General features: G+C 33.8%; 1 protein-coding gene across 1 annotated transcript in view; it reads left to right on the forward strand.

Annotated features, from left to right (window-relative positions):
* LOC111158582 (component of oligomeric golgi complex 6) overlaps window positions 1–23,037 on the forward strand; it is a 93,138-nt gene that overhangs the window by 12,570 nt on the left and 57,531 nt on the right. Inside the window, exons 5-12 of the mRNA XM_022520704.1 lie at window positions 4,439–4,550; window positions 5,453–5,535; window positions 5,898–5,968; window positions 9,504–9,597; window positions 14,456–14,584; window positions 14,663–14,754; window positions 16,271–16,335; window positions 20,622–20,713. Of these exons, the coding sequence (XP_022376412.1) occupies window positions 4,439–4,550; window positions 5,453–5,535; window positions 5,898–5,968; window positions 9,504–9,597; window positions 14,456–14,584; window positions 14,663–14,754; window positions 16,271–16,335; window positions 20,622–20,713 (738 nt within the window). The remainder of the gene's footprint in view (window positions 1–4,438; window positions 4,551–5,452; window positions 5,536–5,897; window positions 5,969–9,503; window positions 9,598–14,455; window positions 14,585–14,662; window positions 14,755–16,270; window positions 16,336–20,621; window positions 20,714–23,037) is intronic.

Below are 23,037 nucleotides of genomic sequence, written 5' to 3' on the forward strand. Positions count from 1 at the left end.
TTTTCCCAACTGGGTTAGAAGAAGTTCAGTCATTGTGACAGGTGATGCTCTAATAAAGCTGCATGTAAAATTGTCTTCACAGAACTGCAACTAACATTTCTTTATGATATTTAGTTGATAGAAGGTGTATTTCAGTGATAGTCGGGAAGTGATATCCACATAAATATACTTCTTCTTTTTTTTTTTAATATTATTGAAGTCCCTATTTATTATACATTTTATTGTCTCTTGTGAAGGCCCAGCAGCTAGATTTCTTTCTGAACTCAGAAAAATAATCTTTGGTGAATATGTGTTTCTTTTTGAGGTGTAGTTTGTTAAAGTGGAAAGAATGTAAGCTTTGAAGACAAAACACTGAATTTTAATCTAAATCTTGGTTAAGAGTTCCTTAGATTTTTGATTTTGTAGAAGTTACTTAACCTTCAGCCTCAGTTTTCACATCTGAAAAAAGGGATTAGCATCTGTGTCACAGGGTTGTCGTGCTGATTCAATGATATACATAGGTGCTGATCACACTGCTTGACGTCCATCAGGGAACATTACCCTTCCATCCTCCTCCAAAGCCATTATTAAATAAACCTGTCAGCACATCTTCACTCTACATTGGCTTTCCTCAGCTGTTACTTACTTTTTTATCCTTTCTTACTATTTTAATGTTTAATAGTTGTAATTTTGTTTTAATTTTGTTATTTGTTATAAACTAATTCAGGTTTTGAAGTTTGTAAAAAAATATAAAACTGTTTTGCACAAACATACATAGAAAAATATATTCCAGAATCATATCTGTTCAGGCAAGAGAGTAGACCTTTTTTCTTCTTCCTCTCATTTATATATATAAAATTTAAAGAAAGAAAATTAAAGTCAGCTGTAACTTCACTGCACAGACATAACTACTAGTAACATTTTGGTATATTTCTTCCCAGCATGAATATATGTGTATAGTTCATTTTACTTTGTTCACCTAATATTTTATGTTCATTTTTCTGTCTTTTATTTAGAAACAAAAACATGTATTTTAATGGTGACATTTTATTTCGTCTTGTGAATGAACCAACATGTATTTAAGCATTCTTAAATTATTGGATACTATTTCCATTACTAAAAATAATGACTTGACAGATGTTTTTAAATCGTTATGGGCATTTCAGATTATTTCCTTGGGAAATACTCTTAGAATTGTAATTCATGAATCAAATGGTAGAAACTTTTTATTTTCTTTTAATTTTTTTAAAGATTTATGTATTTATTTGAGAGAGAGAGTGCTCATGAGCGTGCAAAAGGGAGGGGCAGAGGGAGAGGGAGAGAGAGAATCCCAAGCAGACTGCCCAGAAGCTCCAAGCCTCATTTTGTGGGGCTCAATCCCAGGACCCTGAGATTATGGCTTGAGCAGAAATCAGGAGTCAGACGCTTAATCAACTGAGCCACCCAGGAGCCCCAAATGGTAGAAACTTCTTAAAATATCCTGTATATTGCCTAAATTCCTCTCTAAAAAGGTTATACCGATTTACACTTCTATCAGCAATCTATGAGAATGTCTCCTTTGTCAGTACTAGGTATTGTCATTAAAAATTTTGCCAATTTTATAGATGAACAATAGCATCATAATTCTAATTTACATTTTATTGAATGTTGATGAATCAGCATTTTTTTCATTTTGTCATGCCACTTATATTTCCTAATTTTTTTGTTTTCTTTTATATATTTTGCCCAATTTTAAATTTTTTCTTTTTTTTTTAAAATATTTTATTTATTTATTTGACAGACAGAGATCACAAGTAGGCAGAGAGGCAGGCAGAGAGAGGAGGAAGCAGGCTCTCTGCTGAGCAGACAGCCAGATGCGGGGCTCGATCCCAGGACCCTGAGATCATGACCTGAGCCGAAGGCAGAGGCCTTAACCCACTGAGCCACCCAGGCGCCCTTAAATTCTTTTTCTTATTGTTTTGGAATTATTTGGTAGAGGGGAGTCTAAAGGGTGGAGTTAAAAGATGACAGAGGCATATTTTCAGGGAAAAAAAAGAAGCACCATAAGATTCATAAATCATGTTCTGGGAATGCTTGAAAGAATCATTTTAAGGATTAATTAGACAGTTTATTTTAAATACTTAGTATATGAATACATGTTCTGAAAATTCGTTTATGGGTGTATTATATGTATTTTAAAAAAGTTTGTTTATAGGGATGCCTGGGTGGCTCAGTTGGTTAAGCAGCCGCCTTCGGCTCAGGTCATGATCCCAGCATCCTGGGATCGAGTCCCACATCAGGCTCCTTGCTCAGCAGGGAGCCTACTTCTCCCTCTGCCTCTGCCTGCCACTCTGTCTGCCTGTGCTCGCTCTCTTCTCTCTCTCTCTCTCTCTGACAAATAAATAAAATCTTAAAAAAAAAGAAAGTTTGTTTATATATTTTTGGGGACCTGCTTTTTGTATCTATAAAATGTCTTGTAGATCATTTTATGTTAATACATACAGATCTTTATCATATTTATCTGCTGCATGTTATTTCACAGTATGTATTTGCTGTATTTATATATTATATATAATATGCAGTGATTACATGAACACATCAAAGAAGTTCTAACATAATAGCCATTTATATGCTTTATATGAACGTTGATTTCATGATTTTATTTAGATATTAAAAACTCTCCAAAATATACTGTATTTCAGTTAAGATGAGAGAGAAGTCTGTATCATATGTATCTTTTGTCACACCAGACCCTGACTTAGGGCTCTTACACAGCCCTACATTAATGTTATTAGATTGCACAGAAGCTGCCAAACCAAATGATTGGGTTATCTTACAGTAACTTTCTGTCAGAATGATTGTGCAGTCTTACTGGGAAGAATATATATGATAACTAAAGGGTAATACGATTTAAAAAATATATTAGAATTTATTCCATCACTACTTTAAAAAAAGTTCTCATCTTGAGATACCAAACCCTTGTTTTAGCAGTATGGCCATTGTTCAACATATTTTTGGACCAATCTTTTATAGATACACATCAGGCTCTGGTTCAAAATCTTTATTTCATTGTTTTTTTTTTTTTTTTTTTTTTTTTAAGAATAGTCAACAATATTATTTGCAGTGAAATTTAATGATTAAAAAGTAATATCAAGATGGGTAATACTAGCTTTGATTTAAAAAATAAATTATAAACTAAAGGAATTTATTTCTTTTGTGTCTGATTAAATTGACTCAAAACATACATCCAAAAGAAGCATCAAAAAGCTTTTAGTGAGAATGATTGATCTGTATAATCTCCAGGAATTTTATGAATTCTTATAATTACCTTAATCCTGTATGATAATGATTGGAGCTTTAAGAATGTAAAACAAAACCTGTTGAGATAACTTTTTGATATCCATAATAAGATGATTAAGGACATAGGCCATTTATCTAATGTAGATTTCATTGGGTGATTTACTTTATTATTTGAGATAAACAGAATGTTACTGCCACCTAGAGGACTTTTACTTTCTAACTTGCTGTACTATTTCAGAGCATTTGAGTGAATTTAATACCTCACAACCCGACCATACTAACAAAACAAAGATGGCAGATGCATTGTACTCTCTAAACATAAAATGTTCATGTTTATTTTATTCACTCTCATTTGAATATTATTAAATTGTGGAATATTTCTGCCTTGTGAATACTGCTAGTGAAAGACAATTTTATTACTCTTTAAATCTAAGATAGAGAAGCCAGGAATGTTGAAATTCATTCAGGTAGTTTGTATTCTCAACTTGCTTTTAGATGGTGACTCGGCTCAGTCCTTCAGGTCCTTGCAGACAAGATTCCAGATGAGAGCGTGCCTTTTCTTAATTATCAGCCTAGTCTAGACAGGTTGCCTAAAGATAATGTAATTTAAAAGGCTTTTTATCGCCGTATCATGCAGAAAAAGTAGGGAAGACAAAAGTAAAGTGCTTTTATGAATTTATGAGGAATTGGTAAATGAGTTCTTAGCTTCTGTTTCTAACCTAAAGTTAAAAAATAACAGACCTGACTTTTTGGTTGCTGTGTACTTCATGTGCGAACCTCAGAAGCAAAGGACTTTTCACTAAGAAGAAAATCAGTTGCAGATTGGTGTATTTCTCTTCTATAGGATAACCTTGTTTATTACAAGATGAATAATTCAAGTACATGTCAGTGACTGAGAATTTGCTGTGCAGGGATCATTTGTGAACTTATTTCTTCTCTTTTGCATAATGATTAATTCCTTTTATTGTCTTCAGGTATCTGAGGTAGAACAAGTTCAGCTAATTTTATTACCTACAAGCCTACTGAGCTTCTAATGTTTGAGGCAGAAATGAGGCTTTCAAAGACATTGAGAATCTTTCACACTTGTTTTAAGAAGTTATGTCAGAGATGTAACTTGTTTTAGGTGATGCAAATTCACAGCATGCTTGATTTTTTTTTTATTTCTTTTTTAAAATTATAGTCAAAGATTAGAAATAAGAGCGCAAGTCGCAGATGCCTTCTTATCCAAGTTCCAGCTGACTTCTGATGAAATGGGTCTCCTCCGGGGTACTCGAGAAGGACCTATTACTGAGGTATCTTGCTCTCTGTTACAATAATTTAAAGCATAGCAGATATTGATTTATAGAGAAATCACTTTTTCTAAGGCTTTATTTTATCATCTTAAAAGTTTGATTTAAAAATATTTTTTAAGAGTAGACACTAAGATGCATTTTAAATTACCTTAATCTAGCTTTTTTGTTTGTTGTTTATTCAAAGCATTATCTTAGCTTTTTTTTTTTTTTTTAAGAAATCAAAGAGTATCAAGTTTATAAAGAAAACCTACTCCTCATCTCTAAGTCCTTTTTCAACCATTTTCAGTCTTGTTAATTGCTTCTTTTCTAAATTCTGTATCCTGGATCTGTTGATTAAAAAAAAAAAAAAAAGGCTTTGGTTATCTATGTTACCTTTTTCTAAACGAAAAAAAAATCTTGGAGTTCACCATCAGTCAGTTCCTGTATATTTATGAGCGGCCTCTATGCCTCCAACTTTACATTCTACTCTTGGATTAGGGGGCAAGAACAGGTATGTAAAGATACATAAAACATCATCTTCAGTGATAAAGCTACAGTTAAGTAATAAGGTGTGTAATACATAGCATGTTTTTCTTTATATAGTAATCTTTAGGTTTGTATTCCCTCTCACTAGACTATGTATTTCTTGAGGGCAGGGATTTTTGTCTTTATAAATTTTGTGTTCCCAGCAACTAGCATACTACTTGATGCTAGCAGGCGTTGAATTAATGTATGTTTTAAAATTTAAATAAATATGTTACACTTTGTATAAAAATTTAGAGAAGGTCGAGGTCGGTTACAGGAAGGTTTCTTTAGAATAAGTGAAAGGATTTTTTTTCCTCTTGTAGTGATATTTCAATTTAGAGTAATGTAATTTCACCTGGAAATATGGACATTTTAAAGTTGCATTCTTACTTTTAAAGGATTTTTTCAAGGCATTGGGAAGAGTAAAACGGATTCATAACGATGTCAAAGTTCTCTTGCGTACAAACCAGCAAACGGCAGGGTGAGTAGTAACCTTTTCAATTCATAATTGCATTACTAATCTTATATTTGTAAAATTTTAAAAGTGTCCTAGGTTCTTTTTGAAATATGACATTTTGTGAATAGGAATTTAATCTTTATGTGTCTTTGGATAAGGAGGGAGTTGGTTATACCCTGATACTTACAGAGTAAAACAACACTTGCCTATCTAAGTGATAGTATTAAAATTTGACAACATTTATTTAGTCATAAAAAAGTTATTGCAAAATCATTCTATAAATGATAAAACGTTAATATGCTATAACCAGATCACTCTGTAATTAAAACAAATTCTTTGGTGTGGCTATTGTCTAAAACTTTAAAATAAATCTTTAATTTTCTTAGTTTAGAAATTATGGAACAGATGGCCTTGCTTCAAGAAACAGCTTATGAAAGGCTTTATCGGTGGGCTCAAAGTAAGTGATTTCTTTCATACAATCTAGATTCATGAATATTTTCAGTTTGGTTATTTTACCTGACCTTTAATGCCATATTTTGATCTTAGTAACCAAAAAGTATTTTTAAGAAGAAAAATGAACTTTACTTTTGAACATACTGTTTATCATGAGCATCTTTTTTTTTTTTTAAAGATTTTTATTTATTTATTTGACAGAGATCACAAGTAGGCAGAGAGGCAGGCAGAGAGAGTGGAAGGGAAGCAGGATACCCGCTGAGCAGAGAGCCCGATGCAGGGCTCCATCCCAGGACCCTGGGATCATGACCCGAGCCAAAGGCAGAGGCTTTAACCCACTGAGCCATCCAGGTGCCCCTTATGAGCATCTTCTATCATTGAAGCTCTATGTATGATTAAGGATGAGAATAAAAAAATAAAGTCAATATTTCTGCCCTACTTTATCTTAGAGTTGATTAGGCATTTTTTATTATTTAAGTAACTGTTTTATACATGGTGAATTGATTTTTCTCTTGCTGGTGTAGCAAATCACCACAAACTTACTGACCTCAAACAACACAAATTTGTTATTTTATGGTTCTGTAGGTCAGAAATCAGACAGGGTGTCACCACACTAATAGTGTTGGCAGGGCTGCATTCATTTCTGGAGGCTCTAAGAAGAATCTGTTTCCTTGCTCATTGAGTTTGTTGACATAATTTAATAACTTGAGTCTGTAGGGCGGACTGAGGTGTGAGTTTCTTGCTGGCTGTCACTCAGAGCTTTTCCCACTTCTAGAGGCTTCCAACATTCTTTGGCTTATGGCTTCTTCCTCTGTCTTTAGAGCCAGCAATAATGGATTGAGTCGCTCACTTTGAATCTCTCCTGCCTCTTCGTCCATATCGTATCTCTGATTGATTCTTTTGCCAGCTTTTTCTACTTTTAAGACCTGTGTCATTGGATTTTCTTGAATAATCCAGGAACATGTCCCTATTTTAAGATCTGTTACCTTAATTTTGTCTGTAAAGTCCCTTTTGCTATGTACTGTAACATATTCACATGTTCCAGGAATTAGTGATCCTTGGAGGGCCATTATTTTGCTGCCACAAGTGGTTTATTTATTTTAGTTTTGTTTTAAAATGTTTCAGTAATCTGTTCACAAAATTGCCTGTCAAAACCAGAAGACAGTTAAGACAGAAGGATAGGATAGAAGTATCTGACATTTTAATAGTTGTTACCAACTGACTGTTGGAAGGAGTTAGGCATACAAGCAGTAAATTAATAATATCTGTATTAGATGGAAAATTTAATTATCTGCTTGATCATTTTGCTCTTTATATCCAAAACCCATTTCTTTTCCTACCTCTCTTGTTTGCACTGTTTACTCCTATTTAGAATGTTGTCTGGCTTTCTGTCTTTCAGTTCAATTCTTACTTCAGTATTCAAAGCTGAACTTGGGTTCTGCATCTTTCTGGAACTCTCCATGACTACATTAAATCACAGTGACTTTTTGCATCTCTAAACACTAATTGTTGAAAATATTTGACATTTGGTACATTACTACTTAACTTTTAATATTTGTATATGTTAGCCTCTACAGTTAGATTTCTGCTTTCTCAAAGACAAGGACATTACCTCACATTTTTTTTGTGCTTCCACAACACCTAACATAGTGGTTCTAAACTATGGCCTTCTGACTCCTAAGGACTTTGGAGTCATCTTAAGATACCTAATACCTGCAAAGGAAACCATCAATAAAACAAAAGACAGCCTGCTGAATAGAATAAGATATTTGCAAATGATATATCTGATAAGGGATTGATATCCAGAATATATGAAGAATTCATGCAACTCAACACCAGAAAAACAATTTGATTAAAAAGTGGACAGAGGAACTAAACAGACATTTTTCCAAAGAAAACCTATAGATGACCAACAAGCACATGAAAAGATACTCAAACATCACTAATCATCAGAGAAATGCAAATCAAAATCACAGTGAGCTATCATCACACCACTCAGAATGACTAATATCATAAAGACAAGAAATAGCAGATGTTGGTGAGGATGTGGAGAAAAAGAAGCCCTCGTACAGTATGCATGGGAATGTAAATTGGTGCAACCACTGTGGAAAACAGTATGGAGGTTCCTCAGAAAATTACAAGCAAATATCATATAATCCAGTGATTCCACTACTAGATACTTACCCAAAGAAAATGAAAACAGTAATTCAAGAAGATATATAGGGGCGCCTGAGTGGCTCAGTGGGTTAAGCCTCTGCCTTTGGCTCAGGTCATGATCTCAGGGTCCTGGGATCAAGTCCCACATCGGGCTCTCTGCTCAGCAGGGAGCCTGCTTCCCCTTCTCTCTCTGCCTGCCTCACTGCCTACTTGTGATCTCCCTCTCTCTGTCAAATAAATAAAAAAAATAAAAAAAAAAAAAAGAAGATATATACACCCTTATGTTTATTGCAGTATTATTTACAATAGCCAATATATGGAACCAACTGAAGGTCAACTGAATGGATAAAGAAGATGTGGTGTATATAGATACAATCAGCTATTACTCAGCCATAAAAGCAACTGAAAGTTACCATTTTTGACAACACTGATAGGCCTAGAGGGAATTATTATGCTAAATGAAGTAAGTCAGAAAGAGAAAGACAAAAATTATATGATTTCATTTATATGGGAATCTAAAAACAAACAAACAAACAAACAGACAGACTCTTAAATACAGAGAACAAACTGGCTGTTGCCAGAGGAGAGGTAGATGATGGTGGGGGAGGGGTGGGCAAACTAGGTGTAGGGGATTAAGAGATACAAACTTCCAGTTATAAAATAAGTCATGCAGGTGAAAAGTACAGCATAGGGAATATAGTCAACAGTCTTCTTAAAAAAAAAAAAAAGATTTCATTTTTTTCATTTCTAAAACATGCATTCTCAGTGCTTGCTAGAAAATATGCTAATGTGAGGTCCACATATACCAGATATTTGGGAATTTCTGAACAAGTTCTGAGTTTTTGAACATGGTAGACATTTAGTTAGCATTTTATGGATAAAATTGGAATAGTAAAATAAAGAAGATACTGGTGTAGAGATTTTTAAAAGTTTAAGATCTAAACTATTTTGAAATTATCTTATTACCATATATTATTTATATGAACATTTTTAGCAAACTGCTTAAATTTGCTCCCAAGGGAAGGGATTGGTAATATATTTTTTATATTCTGCCTCTTCCCCCTTGAACATTGCCATGTGTGTAGCAGTTACTCAGTGAATATTTGTTCATTGATTGGTTTCTTTAGAACTGTAGTCTCTAAATAATAATAAAATAGAGGTTTGGGGTGCACTGGATAGCATGTGTGGTCATATAAAGTTACACAAATACTTAAGCTTACATTTTTAGTGTTGTTGACAGCATAAAATAGTTTTTGATTGGCATATTCTCTAAGTTCTTCTGAGCATTTTTTCTTGTAATATTTGTTAAGACTTTAGACTCTAGGTGTACGACCTAATTTTAATTTAACAAGGGCTATAATTATATGTTAACTATTTTTCAGGTGAATGCAGAACATTGACCCAAGAATCATGTGACATATCTCCAGTATTAACTCAGGCTATGGAAGCCCTGCAGGATAGACCTGTCTTATATAAGTTGGTGACTTTTTCCTGATTTAAAAAAAAAAAATCTATTTTTTCTTTGATGAGTTATGCTGGCTTTCAGTATTAAATTTATATACATTAGTTTGATTAATATAATTTACAGTGATATTTTCATATGTGTATCATTGGAGCATCAGCTTATTTGCTCATTGTGTATTATAGAATGCCATATGGAAGGGAAAAGCAGGATGTCCCTATATCTAGACTACCCTTTATTTATGTAGAGGTTAAGGGGCTTTTCCTCAGTCTGTCAGCTCATTAACTACGTTAGAATTGCATGAAACTAAAACTCCTTTATCAACCCTTCCCTAGAGAGAAGGAGGTCAGATAGGGGACTGAGATATATAATTTCCCAGAAATGAAAAAAAGAAAATTTAAAATCAGGATTCCATTAATAAGATTCAAGAAAAGAAGGAGTTCAGGTGTTTGATTCAGTAATTTATGCCGGCCAAGAGATGTATGATGGTGATTTGTATAAGAACTCCATGCATTATTAATTGTTCACATATTTTTATTCTATATTTTTATTTTATTCTTTATATAAAATAGAAGTAAATTTTTATTTTTAATTTCTGCAGTAGTATGGAAATAGGGAGATCAAGTGGGGAGTTACAATACAGGAAACAGAAAACTAGGGGACTCCACATAGGCATTCGGTTCAGTCTTGCTCCGAGTCATGTCTTTCAGAGGCTTGTAATAGTTTTAGAGTATCTCCCCATTATTCTTTATGATTGGAACATTGCTTAGCCTGTAAGTTTTCAGAACACAAATGCTGGGACAGCTGTGTAAAATAATAACATTCCAGGAGTACTTACTGAGTACTTACTCTATGTTAAGCACAATTCTATGTGCTAGAGACATAACATCAATAAAACTCTGCCCTCAACTTGCTTTATTTTATGGGAGCAGGTACAAGCACATCCATTTTAATGACTACAGTGATTGCTATTTTAGAGTCCCTGTGTCTGGTGCTGTGTGTCTCAAGTGTTCTGTGCTAGGGGAAAGGACTGAACATTAGGGAAGGTTTCCTCTGGGAAATAGGTTTCACGTGAGTTCTCAAGGTTGAAGAGGCATTTGTCAGGAAAAGAAGGGAATTGAGAACATCCCAAGTTGAGGGAATAGCAGGTGCAGAGATGTAGGTTGCGAAACAACATGTATTTTTGTGATATTGATTGTAAAAGCTTGCATTGGCTGCTGGATTGGCAGCCAGAGCTGCATCGTGATAGCCCTGAACGTGGTGCATGGATATGTGATAAACCTTGTTCACCGTGGCTCACCAGCTCAGCAGATTTTATCCACCTTGGAATTTCTTTCCCAGCCTTTTAACTTTAGGGTATTGGTGTTTAATTATGAGAGTCTTTTAGTGCTGAAAATATTTGGTATTAGATTTTAGTCAATTGTTACATTGTCCACAGATTCATATTTGTTCACAGGGTTAGTCTTTGTTTAAAAAAATGCCTTTGTGTGTTTTAGTCAGCTGATTCCTACCATATAAATATATTTTTACTAAATTTTGATTCTCAATAAACACTTGGAAAGGAGCAATATTGCATAATAGTTTAGAAGGTGAGCTCTGAATTAGATTTTTTGGCAAGCCCCTCTACTTTCATCAACCCCAGTTTCCTTAAATGAGGATAAAAATGTGGCTCTCTTACAGGGTCTTTATGAATATTAAATTAAATTGTTCACATCAGGTGTTTAGTATAATGCTTTGCTCACCACTAAATATTAGCTATTATTTTTATTTTGGAAGGAGATAAACTGGAAAGTTGTCAACCACAGAGGGGTATTTAGAATCTGTTATGACCTCCAGGAAAAGCTTGAAAAACATGGAATAGAACTATAATGGGCAAAAAAGATTTATATTGAAGGGACACATGCCAGGGAATAGGGAAGGCAGCGGTGCAGTTGGGAAGATTGTAAGAGGCATTTGAAAGTTAACTTGGAAAGGAGGAGGATTTTTAAGACCAAGTGATTCCCATAAGATGAATGTTAAAAAAGAAAATTGGCCTTTCATTAAGTAATCATTTCTCTCCAAAGTGGTAGTTTCTTTAAATGTAGGAAAAATTTAACAATGTATCATGTTAACCACCAGATGGCACTATATGAACTTTATTTAAGTAATGTGTAAAAGCTTCACTGACCTTAGTCTTTCTCAAAAGGGTAGGTATCCTGTGCAAGAAAAATGGTAATTATTGAAGTCCTTGAGAGGAGTCTCCACCCAGTTTTTATTAGGCAGTATGTAACTGTGGAGTGCTAATGCATTATTAATTTTTAATAAATCAAGTATAGAAATTTCTTCATAGGGGCACCTGGGTGGCTCAGATGGCTTAAGTGGCTGCCTTCAGCTCAGGTCAGATCATGCTCTCTGGGTCCTGGGATCCCTGGGTCCTGGGATTGAGCCCGCCTCAGTCTCCTAACTCATTGGGGATTCTGCTCCTTCCTCTCACTCTGCCTCTCCCCGCTGCCTGTGTTCTCTCTCTCAAGTGAATAAATTTTTTAAAAAATTTTCAAAAGAAGAAAAAAAATATCTTTTTTAAATAAATAAATTTATTATAAGTAGATTGATATCTTCCTTCCTTTGGACCACCTTCAGAATATAAAGTGTTAAAGAATGTAGTAATTTGCTGATTTCTTCATTCTTTATGTTTTTGTTACATTTCTTGGAGGCTTTTACACTATTCTTTAATTTGGTTTTGACCAACATTTTTCATATTTTAATTTGCTTTTTGACCAGATTTTTTCTTTTTTTGCTATAGACATTAAAAATGAGGAGTTTAATTTTTAATTTTAGCTAGAGACATTTTAGAATATTTATATAATTGTAACACTCACCTTTGTAAAGCTCATTTTGAATTTTTGACCTTTTTTGGGAAATAATCTCGTTTTAGTCAAGTATTCTTTCTCTGGGAAAAAGTGTTTCACATATATGGATGTCATTGAAGATTCACTGTAGTGCGAGCTGGTTTTGCTTCAAATTACATCTATTATTGCAGGGAGATTAACATTCATATTAATGTATATGTGTGTTTCATATAATTATACAGATCAGAGTAAATAGACCTAGAAACAGAATTTACATTGCTTCTGTTTATTGTGGGTTCTGAGAATGAGTTTTATGTATTTGAGAAGTTAAAAGTTGTGAATTTTATACTGTAAGTAATCATCTAATTAGAAGTCATTGCATAGAGTTGGTGATCATTTAAAGGAATGCATCCTTTACACTAAACATACAAATTTAAGAGCACGAGGGGAAAAAAAAAAGCAAAGCATTTTGGTTCTAGTTTGTTTTAAAAAATAGAAAGTGCTTACAAGGTCACTGCGTGCTTAGAGCTTGGCGGGATAGTGCATTTCATCTTGACATATTGCTAGTATGTCACTACACAGAATTTCAGAGCTGTTTCCTTTTAACTGAAGCCAAACACAAAAAACCATGATCTGGTTTCTAGTGAACAGCCCTTTAAAAAGGTTCAGATTCCTACAAATTTATAGATATTGACCACTTCACTATACTTTCCCTTTTATTTAAAAATATTCCCTCTTCCAACTTTCTTATGTTTAAAAAATGTGGATTTTATTTTTTATTTTTTAAGATTTTTAAAAGAAGTTTAATTATTTTATTTATTGAGAGAGAGAGTGTGCATGTGAGCAGGGAAAGGGGCAGAGGGAGCAAGAGAATCTCAAGCAGACTCCCTGCTGAGCATGGAACCAACATAGGGCTCAGTCTCATGACTCTGAGATCATGACCTGCGCTGAAATCGAGTCGGTCACTTACCCGACTGAGCCACCCAGGCATCCCTGAAAAAAATGTGGATTTTTTTGTTCAATCAGTAGCATGTTAAAGCAGTATAGCTTTTATAGTAGTGGAAGAAATTAATTCTTTTGGAACCCCAAATCCCAAATTTTGGTAATTTGGTTTATATGTAAGGTATGAAATAATTCTTAATGTGAAGTCTATTGTCTGTTAGAAACTCTAGAGATTTAAAAGTTCATGGGTCTGGAATCCACTGACATTGGATTGCGATAAAAATTTCTTCTTTTCCTGTGTACTTTTAAAATGGCAAGAACTTTGAATGGTGGTGGGTGTAAGGAATGGTGGTAATAGTGGGAAACCAAGGGTGATTCTAGTCAGAGAAATGTGCACTCTTGGCAACTCCAGGCCATCCTGTGATTTCACCCTGAATCAATCTCCTAGTTTAAAGTTCTCTTTCCTGTAAACTCCTTCACTTTAGGAAGTCTTTTTTTTTTCTTTCTTTTAACCACAATAGATCACTTCTAAATATACATTAAAGTTTTTACTCTGTATGCCTCATTGTTCAGTAAATTTAAAGAACATGTGTCTAGTATTAGAGTCAAAATAAGCTTTTAGGTATGGATAATATGTTCAGGGAAGTTTTGATGGTGGTAGAAAAAATGTTGTTTTTTGGATTGCAGAGTTCTAACTGTAAGCAGTCTTCTGAGAACTAGATATTATGGCCTTTGCGAACACTAGAACATCATGTTTTGGGCTCCGAGGTTACCAAAACCTAAAGAATCATGGATTTTCACCTTTCCTTGATTTTTACTTTTACCAGACCCACTGCTCTGTCCCTTATTGCCATTGCCCCTGTTATCAATCCCAAATTCCAATGTTCTTTCTGAGGAGTAGTAAAAATAGGGAACTTGAGACTGACTTTTCATTATGATAAATTTATTTCATAAATAATTTTTGTTGTTTAAAAACAGAATTGCTTGAGAGAGTTGTGTAAAGAAGCTGTAAATGTCTTGCTTATCTCAGAAATTGCATGAATAATTGGATATACCCATTAAAAAGAAATACATCTGTTTTTCAAATAACTTTTTCTTCTAGGTATACCTTAGATGAATTTGGAACCGCCAGAAGAAGCACCGTTGTTCGTGGATTTATTGATGCTCTTACAAGAGGGGGCCCAGGAGGCACACCAAGACCCATTGAAATGCACTCCCATGACCCTTTAAGGTATAGTAATCAGACAGGGTTGGAATATTTGATGTTTTTCTGAAGGAACTCTTCACTAACATTTAGTTTTTGCACTAGATATGTAGGAGATATGTTGGCTTGGCTCCATCAAGCTACTGCTTCTGAAAAAGAACACCTTGAAGCTCTCTTAAAGCATGTAACTATACAAGGTGGGTCCTCTGTTGTTATTCCTAATGTCTAAGTATAGAAAATAACCCAGGGCTTCTCTGTTTCTATTCTTACTGCTGTCAGCTTCACAGAGATAAACTCTTCACACCTAGGTGTCACATTAAGCACCCTACTTAATTTTCCTCTCTGGTTTCCCTTTTCTGCTAATAGTCTTCTCTCAGCATCACTTTCCTGTCATATAGCCGTTCACACTCGTGTACTGGTCCCTTGTAGCCCTCCCATAACAGGCCTAGACTCCCCTGCTTCACTTTCAAGGCACTTCTGGAGCATGTAGCATCCACTTTCTCAGGTCTTCCATGCCCCACTTTAAAGGCGAGAGGTGGTATTATCTTCCTCTTAATTATGAGTAATCAGACTGAGTTTGAGGTTATTAAGCTATACTACTTCTTTTCTACCACCCAACCACTTTATTCATTCTCATGTGACTATTTTAAAGTTTTTGAATAATTACTCATGTAGTACTAATTGTTCTTAAAGTTTTGGTCTTGCTTTCAAGGAAGACAAAAATGGATGATTTTTGAGTTACTATGTCTGTTACTTACAGAATTTCAGATCTTCTTAGTATTGTGACTACAATACTGAGGGGTAAATGGAAAATGAAGATACTCTATTTTTGATAGGAATTAAAGGGAAATATTGTGACTGGTATCACTTGACTGTGTTGCGTTGCCCAGCCCCACGTCCTTTTGGCTCACAACGTGATCTCCAGGAGAGGCTAGTGTATAGATGGGGAATATCCTTACTCACCCTTCCTCATTTTTTTCACTCTTTGATATACAAATTAGACTCAGCAGGTATGTTTGATTGGCACAAGGTCTGAACTTTTTAAAGTTGTTTTCTGTTATCCTAATTAACCTAGTTTAAAAGAATGAATTTCTTAAAAGATGTTTTAGTGAAATACAGATGACAGGCAGTGTGAAGAGGTCGGAAGAATATAGATCAGAGGTGGATAAAATGGGTTATTCTTTGGGAATGGCTTCATTCTTCCAAGCCTCAGCTTCCCTATGTGTAAAAAAGAAGGCGGTTGCAGGCAGTAAATGCCAAGTAAACAGGAGCTTGGTAAATAGTATTTAGTAAATGCCAGTTTTTCTGTTAGATTACAACATGTGCTTTCCATCTTTATAAGCTCAGCTTCTGTGTTCAGCACTCCTGCCCAGATTAAGACATTTGTAGAACAAATACTAACACATCTTCACATCACTTCCTTCAGTTAATATGTTTCCTAGTCATTTTTTCCTGTGACTCATACATTTACTCTTTTTCACAAAGAAGTAATGTTCATTTTATTAGTCAGCAATGCAATAAATTAACAAGGCTCTAGACCCAGATATTAACGTAATAATGTCCTAACAGATACTGAACTTAATAAAATAATGTTATGTTATTTTAAATGTTTGTAATTAGTGCCATTAATCATATGCATTATTGTTTCTTAGTTTTTTGAACTTATGTGTAATATGGAAAAAAAAATTTCAGTTATGTTGTAATTAATTCTAGGTGTTGAAGAAAATATCCAGGAGGTTGTTGGGCACATTACCGAGGGTGTGTGTAGGCCTCTAAAGGTAAATATTTTGTTTTTTTATATATGTTATATGGCATCTGGCTAAATATTTCTATGAGTTAAAAAAAAAAAAACTTAACAGCTTGAAGTCAAGCTATAATTTTCTCAAGTTAACACATTAGTGTAAGATAATAAAATACATTTTAAAGTAATCATTGTCAATTTTCTTTCTAAGGAAGAAAATTTGAAATATTCTTAGTTTGCATATATTCACTTATTTTTCTTACCATATTATGTTTTCCATGGTAATTTATGTTAATAAATTGAGAAAAAGTCCCTTGAAATAACTAATCTATGACCTCTTTTTTTTTAAGATTTTGTTTATTTATTTGACATAGAGAGAGAGATCACAAGCAGTTAGAGAGGCAGAGAGAGAGGGGGAAGCAGACTCCCCGCCGAGCAGAGAACCCGATGTAGGGCTCGATCCCAGGACTCTGAGATCATGACCTGAGCCAAAGGCAAAGGCTTAACCCACTGAACCACCCAGGCACCCCAAATCTATGAACTCTTTAACAGTTCTTTTTTTTTTTTTTAACAGAAATTTTCTGAGAAATTGTTCCATTTACTATGTTTCAAGCATTATACATTTTTTGTCTATTATAGCAATAAATGATGATAAATATAAGGATAAAATAACATATATATATAGGTTTTATTATCAATACTATTTATAGTACAAGGAACAGAATTTGAAGTCAAACTTGGGTTAGAATTTCCACTTTGCCACTTAATTGTGTTCACTTGTTTGAGTTGCCTCTTCTGTTGAACCTGTATATAAAAACCTACCATGTGGCACCTGGCTGGTTCAGTCTGTTAAGCATCTGCCTTTGGCTCAGGTCATGATCGCAGGGTCCTGGAATCCAGCTTCTTGTCGCACTGGGCTCCCTGATCAGCGGGGAGCCTACTTCTCCCTCTCCTTCTGCCCCTCACTGCCCTGCTCCTGCTCTCTTTTTTTCTTTCTCAAATAAATTAAAAAAAAAAAAAAAAAAGAGAAAAAGCTACCATTAAGGGTGGTTGTGAAGATCAAATGAGAAAACTGTGCAGATGAAGTACATAGTCCCTGCCATCTACTAGGCCTGCAGCAAATGCTATTTTTCTCTGTTAGTATTTATGGAATACTTTGTAGTTGTTGGTTTACTTTCCTTGTTGATTTACTTCAGTTTAGTATGCAGAAATTGAAATCCAGAAGGTTTATGATTTATTTTTACCAATAACTAATTTTAAAACTAATTTTTTGTTTGTTTTTAAGATTTTCTTTGGTATCTTATTGTTTATTGTAGGCAAAAAAATATCAGACTGCACACCTTTGTAATAATTGATTTACAGATTTAATTGTTACTGTAATTTGATCATCTTAGGATTCAGTTGCATATTCAGTAAATAAATAGCAAAATATTTTGAAATTATTTTACTTAGTTCTCTCAAATGAAATATTTGTTTGCCATAGTTTGATTTTCAGACATTTATACTCACGTAAATGTCGCTTGTTTTGTATACTAGCAGTTATTGGAAAGATTAAAAAAAGAAAGGAGAAAATAAAAATATTTCTCTTTCTACACTTTGCATATTTTTTTCCTAACTACATAGAGTTAGAGGGAACTCGGAGTCATAACAATGAATAAATTGCATTGGTGAATAAATTATATTTTATCTCCCTTATCTCCCTCTACCCCCTTCCTTACTTAGAATATTATGTTCCTTTTATTACTGATAACTTTTTTTGTTGTTGTTAAAGTGATTGTACACAATATAATTCTAGAATCTGAGGGTTGGAATGGACTTTAGTGTTTCTTGTTCTGGTCTGAGTAAGAAATGTTATTATGTTGTTAAAAATATTAAATTAATAACCTTACTTATATAAAGAAATTTATGCCTTTGTTTTAAAATGTACCTCATTTCATCTTCCTAAAAGTTTATGTCCCAAAAGGTATTTATAACAATTGTAGGTCATTATTGTGACTGCCTGTGAAATTTTAATGTCAGATATCAAAAGGTGAAGAAAAAACTAGTAAGCAAACAAAAATATTTCTACTGTAAAATTAAAAAAAAAATCCTTTTAGTGTCTGAAGTGACAGAAACCTTAGATCTTTTCATGATAGTAAATTAAATGCATACTCCAGAGTATATGTAACAGATGTTTACAGAAGTTATGTGTCAAAATAGCTTGATACATTATATGATCCAACAATTCTTCTCTTCCTTTATATACCTATGACAATTTACATTATTTTCAGAATTTTCTTCCTATATAACCTCATTTGGGTATCCAATACTCAGTTGATATACTGTAGTTGTCAGCTGAGAAAACAAATGAAAACTTACTTTAACATTTTCTTTTGCAATTATAATCTGAAATTTAGTGACATTTTATATTCCAGTAATATAAAGATTTTTACATTCCATTAATTACATTCCATTAATAGAAATTTTTTTTGTCCTGATAAGCCGCTGAACTTTTCATAATGGCATATGCTATTGGATCTTTTGGTTAAGTATCTCTCATTCGGTCTTGCTTCTTTGTAAGAGTGAATCCTTTTTAGGAAAGGGGAGATAGTGATTTTTAGAAGCATAAGGAAAAGGTTGTAATGGTAATGAGGGATACCCTTGCAAAACTGTGGATTTGGTTTACTCTACCCTGTATTTATCCTTTACTGTGTGAGTTACTAAAGCAGAACTTCCTAGGTAGTAAACTATATATTTGTAAATGTATGCATAAGTTATTATTACTTCCAGTTTTAAAACTTTGTGTTTAAGCTTAAAATTGCGTATACTGTGGAGAAGGTGCTGTGGATCATCAATGTGAAGCCTGTTACTTTACAGGTATCTTCATTTCAGAGTTGTAGCTGGACTTACCAGAATTACTGTGTTAAATCTTTGTTTTTCAAGTCCATAGGTGGTAAAATGATATTTCTTTTATGTGAATGTTCTGGATTGCAGATAGATTACCAGCTAACATTTGAATTTTATCTCTTTTAATAAAAACTCAGTGTACTGTAGCTCTGAGCCTCATAAATTATGATGGGTTCTCTGCTGTTATAAATGTACTGGAGAAGAGCTGTCTGTCTACAATTAATATCTTTTATATTTTGTCCTAATAATTACATTAAAATTCAGAAGGGATCACTTTTATTGATTTAATATATAATTTAAATCACTATTGATCCAGGCCTTGGACCTAGAAAGAAATTGTAATATGTAAAATCATGGCTTTTCATGATTAATAACGTATGTCAGTTAGCTCACTAGTACTTTATGCCAAAAGATGTATGAATTTCATAAACATATTCATGTAAGGATTACTTAATTTCTGTAGTCTAAGAGGGTTTTATATGCTCATATAGATACATTTATAAAATCTGTCTTAGCAAATCACATATGTTGGCATTATGACATATTCCAAAATCTAAGTATAGAGAAACTTCAGTTTTAAAAAGGGTGTATTAAGCATCTGTTGTGTATGTACTGTTCTACCAGATGCTGTAGAGATGTAAAAGAAGCAGAAAACACAATGTCTCTGTTTAGAATCTCATTAAGAAACAAGATGACACAATGTAAGCAGCAGCTCCAAACAGATACAATACGTAAATAAGCACATTATCAGTGTAATTTAGATGGTATCCATTAATTAGGGAAAAGTAAGGGCAAGATCAGTAAGGAATGGAATTTAATTAAGATTCCTAGTAGTTAATCTTAAGAGAGATCAAGTTAACTTGGAAGTAGATCTGATTATTGTCCTGGTAGCCATAATTAGACATATATGTTGGTGCTCATTTAAGCTTTGTCTGTTATTGTCTAATAAAAAAGGAAATTTGGTGTAATAGTTTGAAGATAAGAATTCTTTCTTTCTTTTTTTTTTTTTTTCCCTGTGTATTTGGTGGTAGAGCAGGATTTGCAGTGATAACCTGTTTTTAGGGATGTAACAGCTGATTTGCAAATAGTGCTGAGCTAAATTCCATTATAATCTGGTGAAGAACCTCACAGTGACCTCATCATTGTATTATTTCTGGGAGCAACTGCCTTAAGCCAAATTCTGTAGGTAGTGGATCTGGGTTTTGTTGTTTATTGTTTTTTGTTTTTTTTTTTTGCTTTGTAGAGTATATCTGTGTTAAAATGTTTGTTATTTTACTATCCCCTATAATTTAATATTCAGAAATTACTTAGAGGGAATTTTGTGATTTCTACAATAATTAAATTTTATCTTTTTAAATGCTGTTTATACCACCTCTGATTATTGAAGGAAAGTTATGTCTTTAAGAAATATTTTTTTTTTTTTACATGTTTTAATAGGTTCGAATTGAGCAAGTGATAGTTGCTGAACCTGGGGCAGTTTTATTATATAAAATTTCTAACCTCCTCAAATTTTACCATCATACAATCAGGTAAGGGAAATGGTTAAATGTGCTTTATTAAATCCTATGTGATACATCATTTCAGTTAAAGCATAGTATAAGGGTTGTTTTCTGTTTTTTTTTGTTTTGTTTTGTTTTCACCATTTGTATAACTAAATATAACGAGAAGAACCTCCACACTGTATGAATCATTATATATATATATATATTATTTGTGGTATATTTTGAGGTCTGTTATTTCATTTTCCTCTCTAAACATAAATGTACACACCCTCACACACATAGACATGCACACATATAGCTTATAACTGTAAGTTTATAGGGTAAGTACATTTTTAAACCTCTTGCATTAGTAAAAGACATACATGGCACCTAACAACTATACGTTATATTCAAAATAGGGCACAGTAAGTGACGTGTCCTATCCCCGATGTAGATAATGTAAATTCTTTATCATTTAGCTTTAAATAAAAGCTACTTTATCTTCTTTAAATAAAAGCTACTTTATTTTATTAGGAACCATTTGTTTTCTCTATAATACGATCTTTGACTCTAAAGGGTGCATTTATTTTTACTTTGTAGTGATGGTATACACTTGAGCTTTATTATGTCACTGTAATATCTTATTCCATGTGTAGTTGTGTTAAAACACTGTCCTTTCAAGCTGTGTATTGGGTAGTTTCCATATTAGTCCATTAAAAATGATTTAACAGGGGGCACCTGAGTGGCTCAGTGGGTTAAAAAGCCTCTGCCTTCGGCTCGGGTCATGATCTCAGGGTCCTGGGATCGAGCCCCGCATCAGGCTCTCTGCTCAGCGGGGAGCCTGTTTCCTCCTCTCTCTCTCTGCCTGCCTCTCTGCCTACTTGTGATCTTTGTCTTTCAAATAAATAAATAAAAATCTTAAAAAAAAAAGATTTAACAGTTACTTTTCTAGTATGCTAGAATCAAGAACAGAAATCCAATTGTTAAAATCCAAGAGGGGTTATCATAACTAATAGATCCAGGAGAGGTACAGGGATCACTAGTTTAAGAAGCACCAAAAGACTATGGCAGTGATGTTACCTTCCTTCTAATAGCTGAGGTTAGCCACCCAAAACTTCACAGCTAAGAGATGAGTTTCACATTTTTAAGCAAAACCAACAAGCCACAGGCTATAAAACTAATCAGAGATAGGATTTGGGTAGTCCTCTAACATTTTAGATACAAATTTATTACCACCACTTGCTATGACTCAAAAGCAATAAATTAGTTTCAGTTGTGATGTTAGAGGCTTCCTAAAATAAGAGAATGGTCCATACTGAGGAAACACAAGAGCAGCTAAAAGTAGTGAAGACTGTAGCTAATGCTGTATTAGGCAAAAAATTATTTTTACATTATGTAGTAATACCCATGATGGCACTGCATGAAATTTATTATTTGAAGTTAATGATAACTCAGTTTCTAATGCAAATAATGCTAAGAAAAAAATCATTTGGATTCTGAAGGTAATAGGTTGCTTAGCCTCTGAGAATTATAATTTTTCTGTCTTTGAAGATGATGATTTTGAGGATGACAGTTGGATCTTTTGATACATTTTTTCCAAGTACTTTTTACTTGTTCACATATTTCTTCCTTGAGTTAATTAAAAAACAGATTATAAATGTCACTCTTCTAGATGCTAAAGAAATAGCAGTGAACAGAATAGCTTAAACATATACTCTAATGGGGGGGAAGAATTATAGAATAATAATTTTAACATGATAAGGGTACTGAAGAGAAATAAAGCAGGAGAAAGTAAATAAAGCATAGAGAGTGACCACATATGGGCAGGTGTATGCGCATGTAGCTGTTTCAAAGGCCTTTTGGTGGAGGTGATGTTTGAGTATAGACCTAAAGAGCGTGAAGGAGTTGGGCATGTAAAGATCTCAGAGAAGAGTGTCCTTTACAGGGTATGGTCTGGCCTTGAGGCCAGAAATTTTTGCTTCCATTTTAGAGGACCAGAAGGAAGGCCAGTGGTTGGAGTAGAGTGAATGGAAGGAGTAGGGATGGATGAAATCAGAAAGGTAGGCAGAGGCCAGTTCATGTAGGACTTTATAGGCTATGGTGAGGATTTAGGTTTTATACTGAGTGGGTCCAAGATGATGTGTGTGTGGGGGGGGGAGATGGGTGTTTCAGTGACTTGAGCTGATTGGTGATATAAGGTGGCTCTGGGCATGTATGGATAATGTAGTGTAGTGGAGTAAAGGGGAACAAGGATGGTATTTAGGAAGCTGTGTTCTGAGCAGAGACAGATAGTTGAATCAGAGGAGGGTGATAGTCTTGGAGGGGGTGAAAAGTAGTTGTTTCCAGAGATAAGAGGTTATATGGACTAGAAA

This window comes from Enhydra lutris, unplaced genomic scaffold, assembly GCF_002288905.1.
Source record: "Enhydra lutris kenyoni isolate GAN:26980312 unplaced genomic scaffold, ASM228890v2 scaffoldscaffold60, whole genome shotgun sequence".
Taxonomy (NCBI): Eukaryota; Metazoa; Chordata; class Mammalia; order Carnivora; family Mustelidae; genus Enhydra; species Enhydra lutris.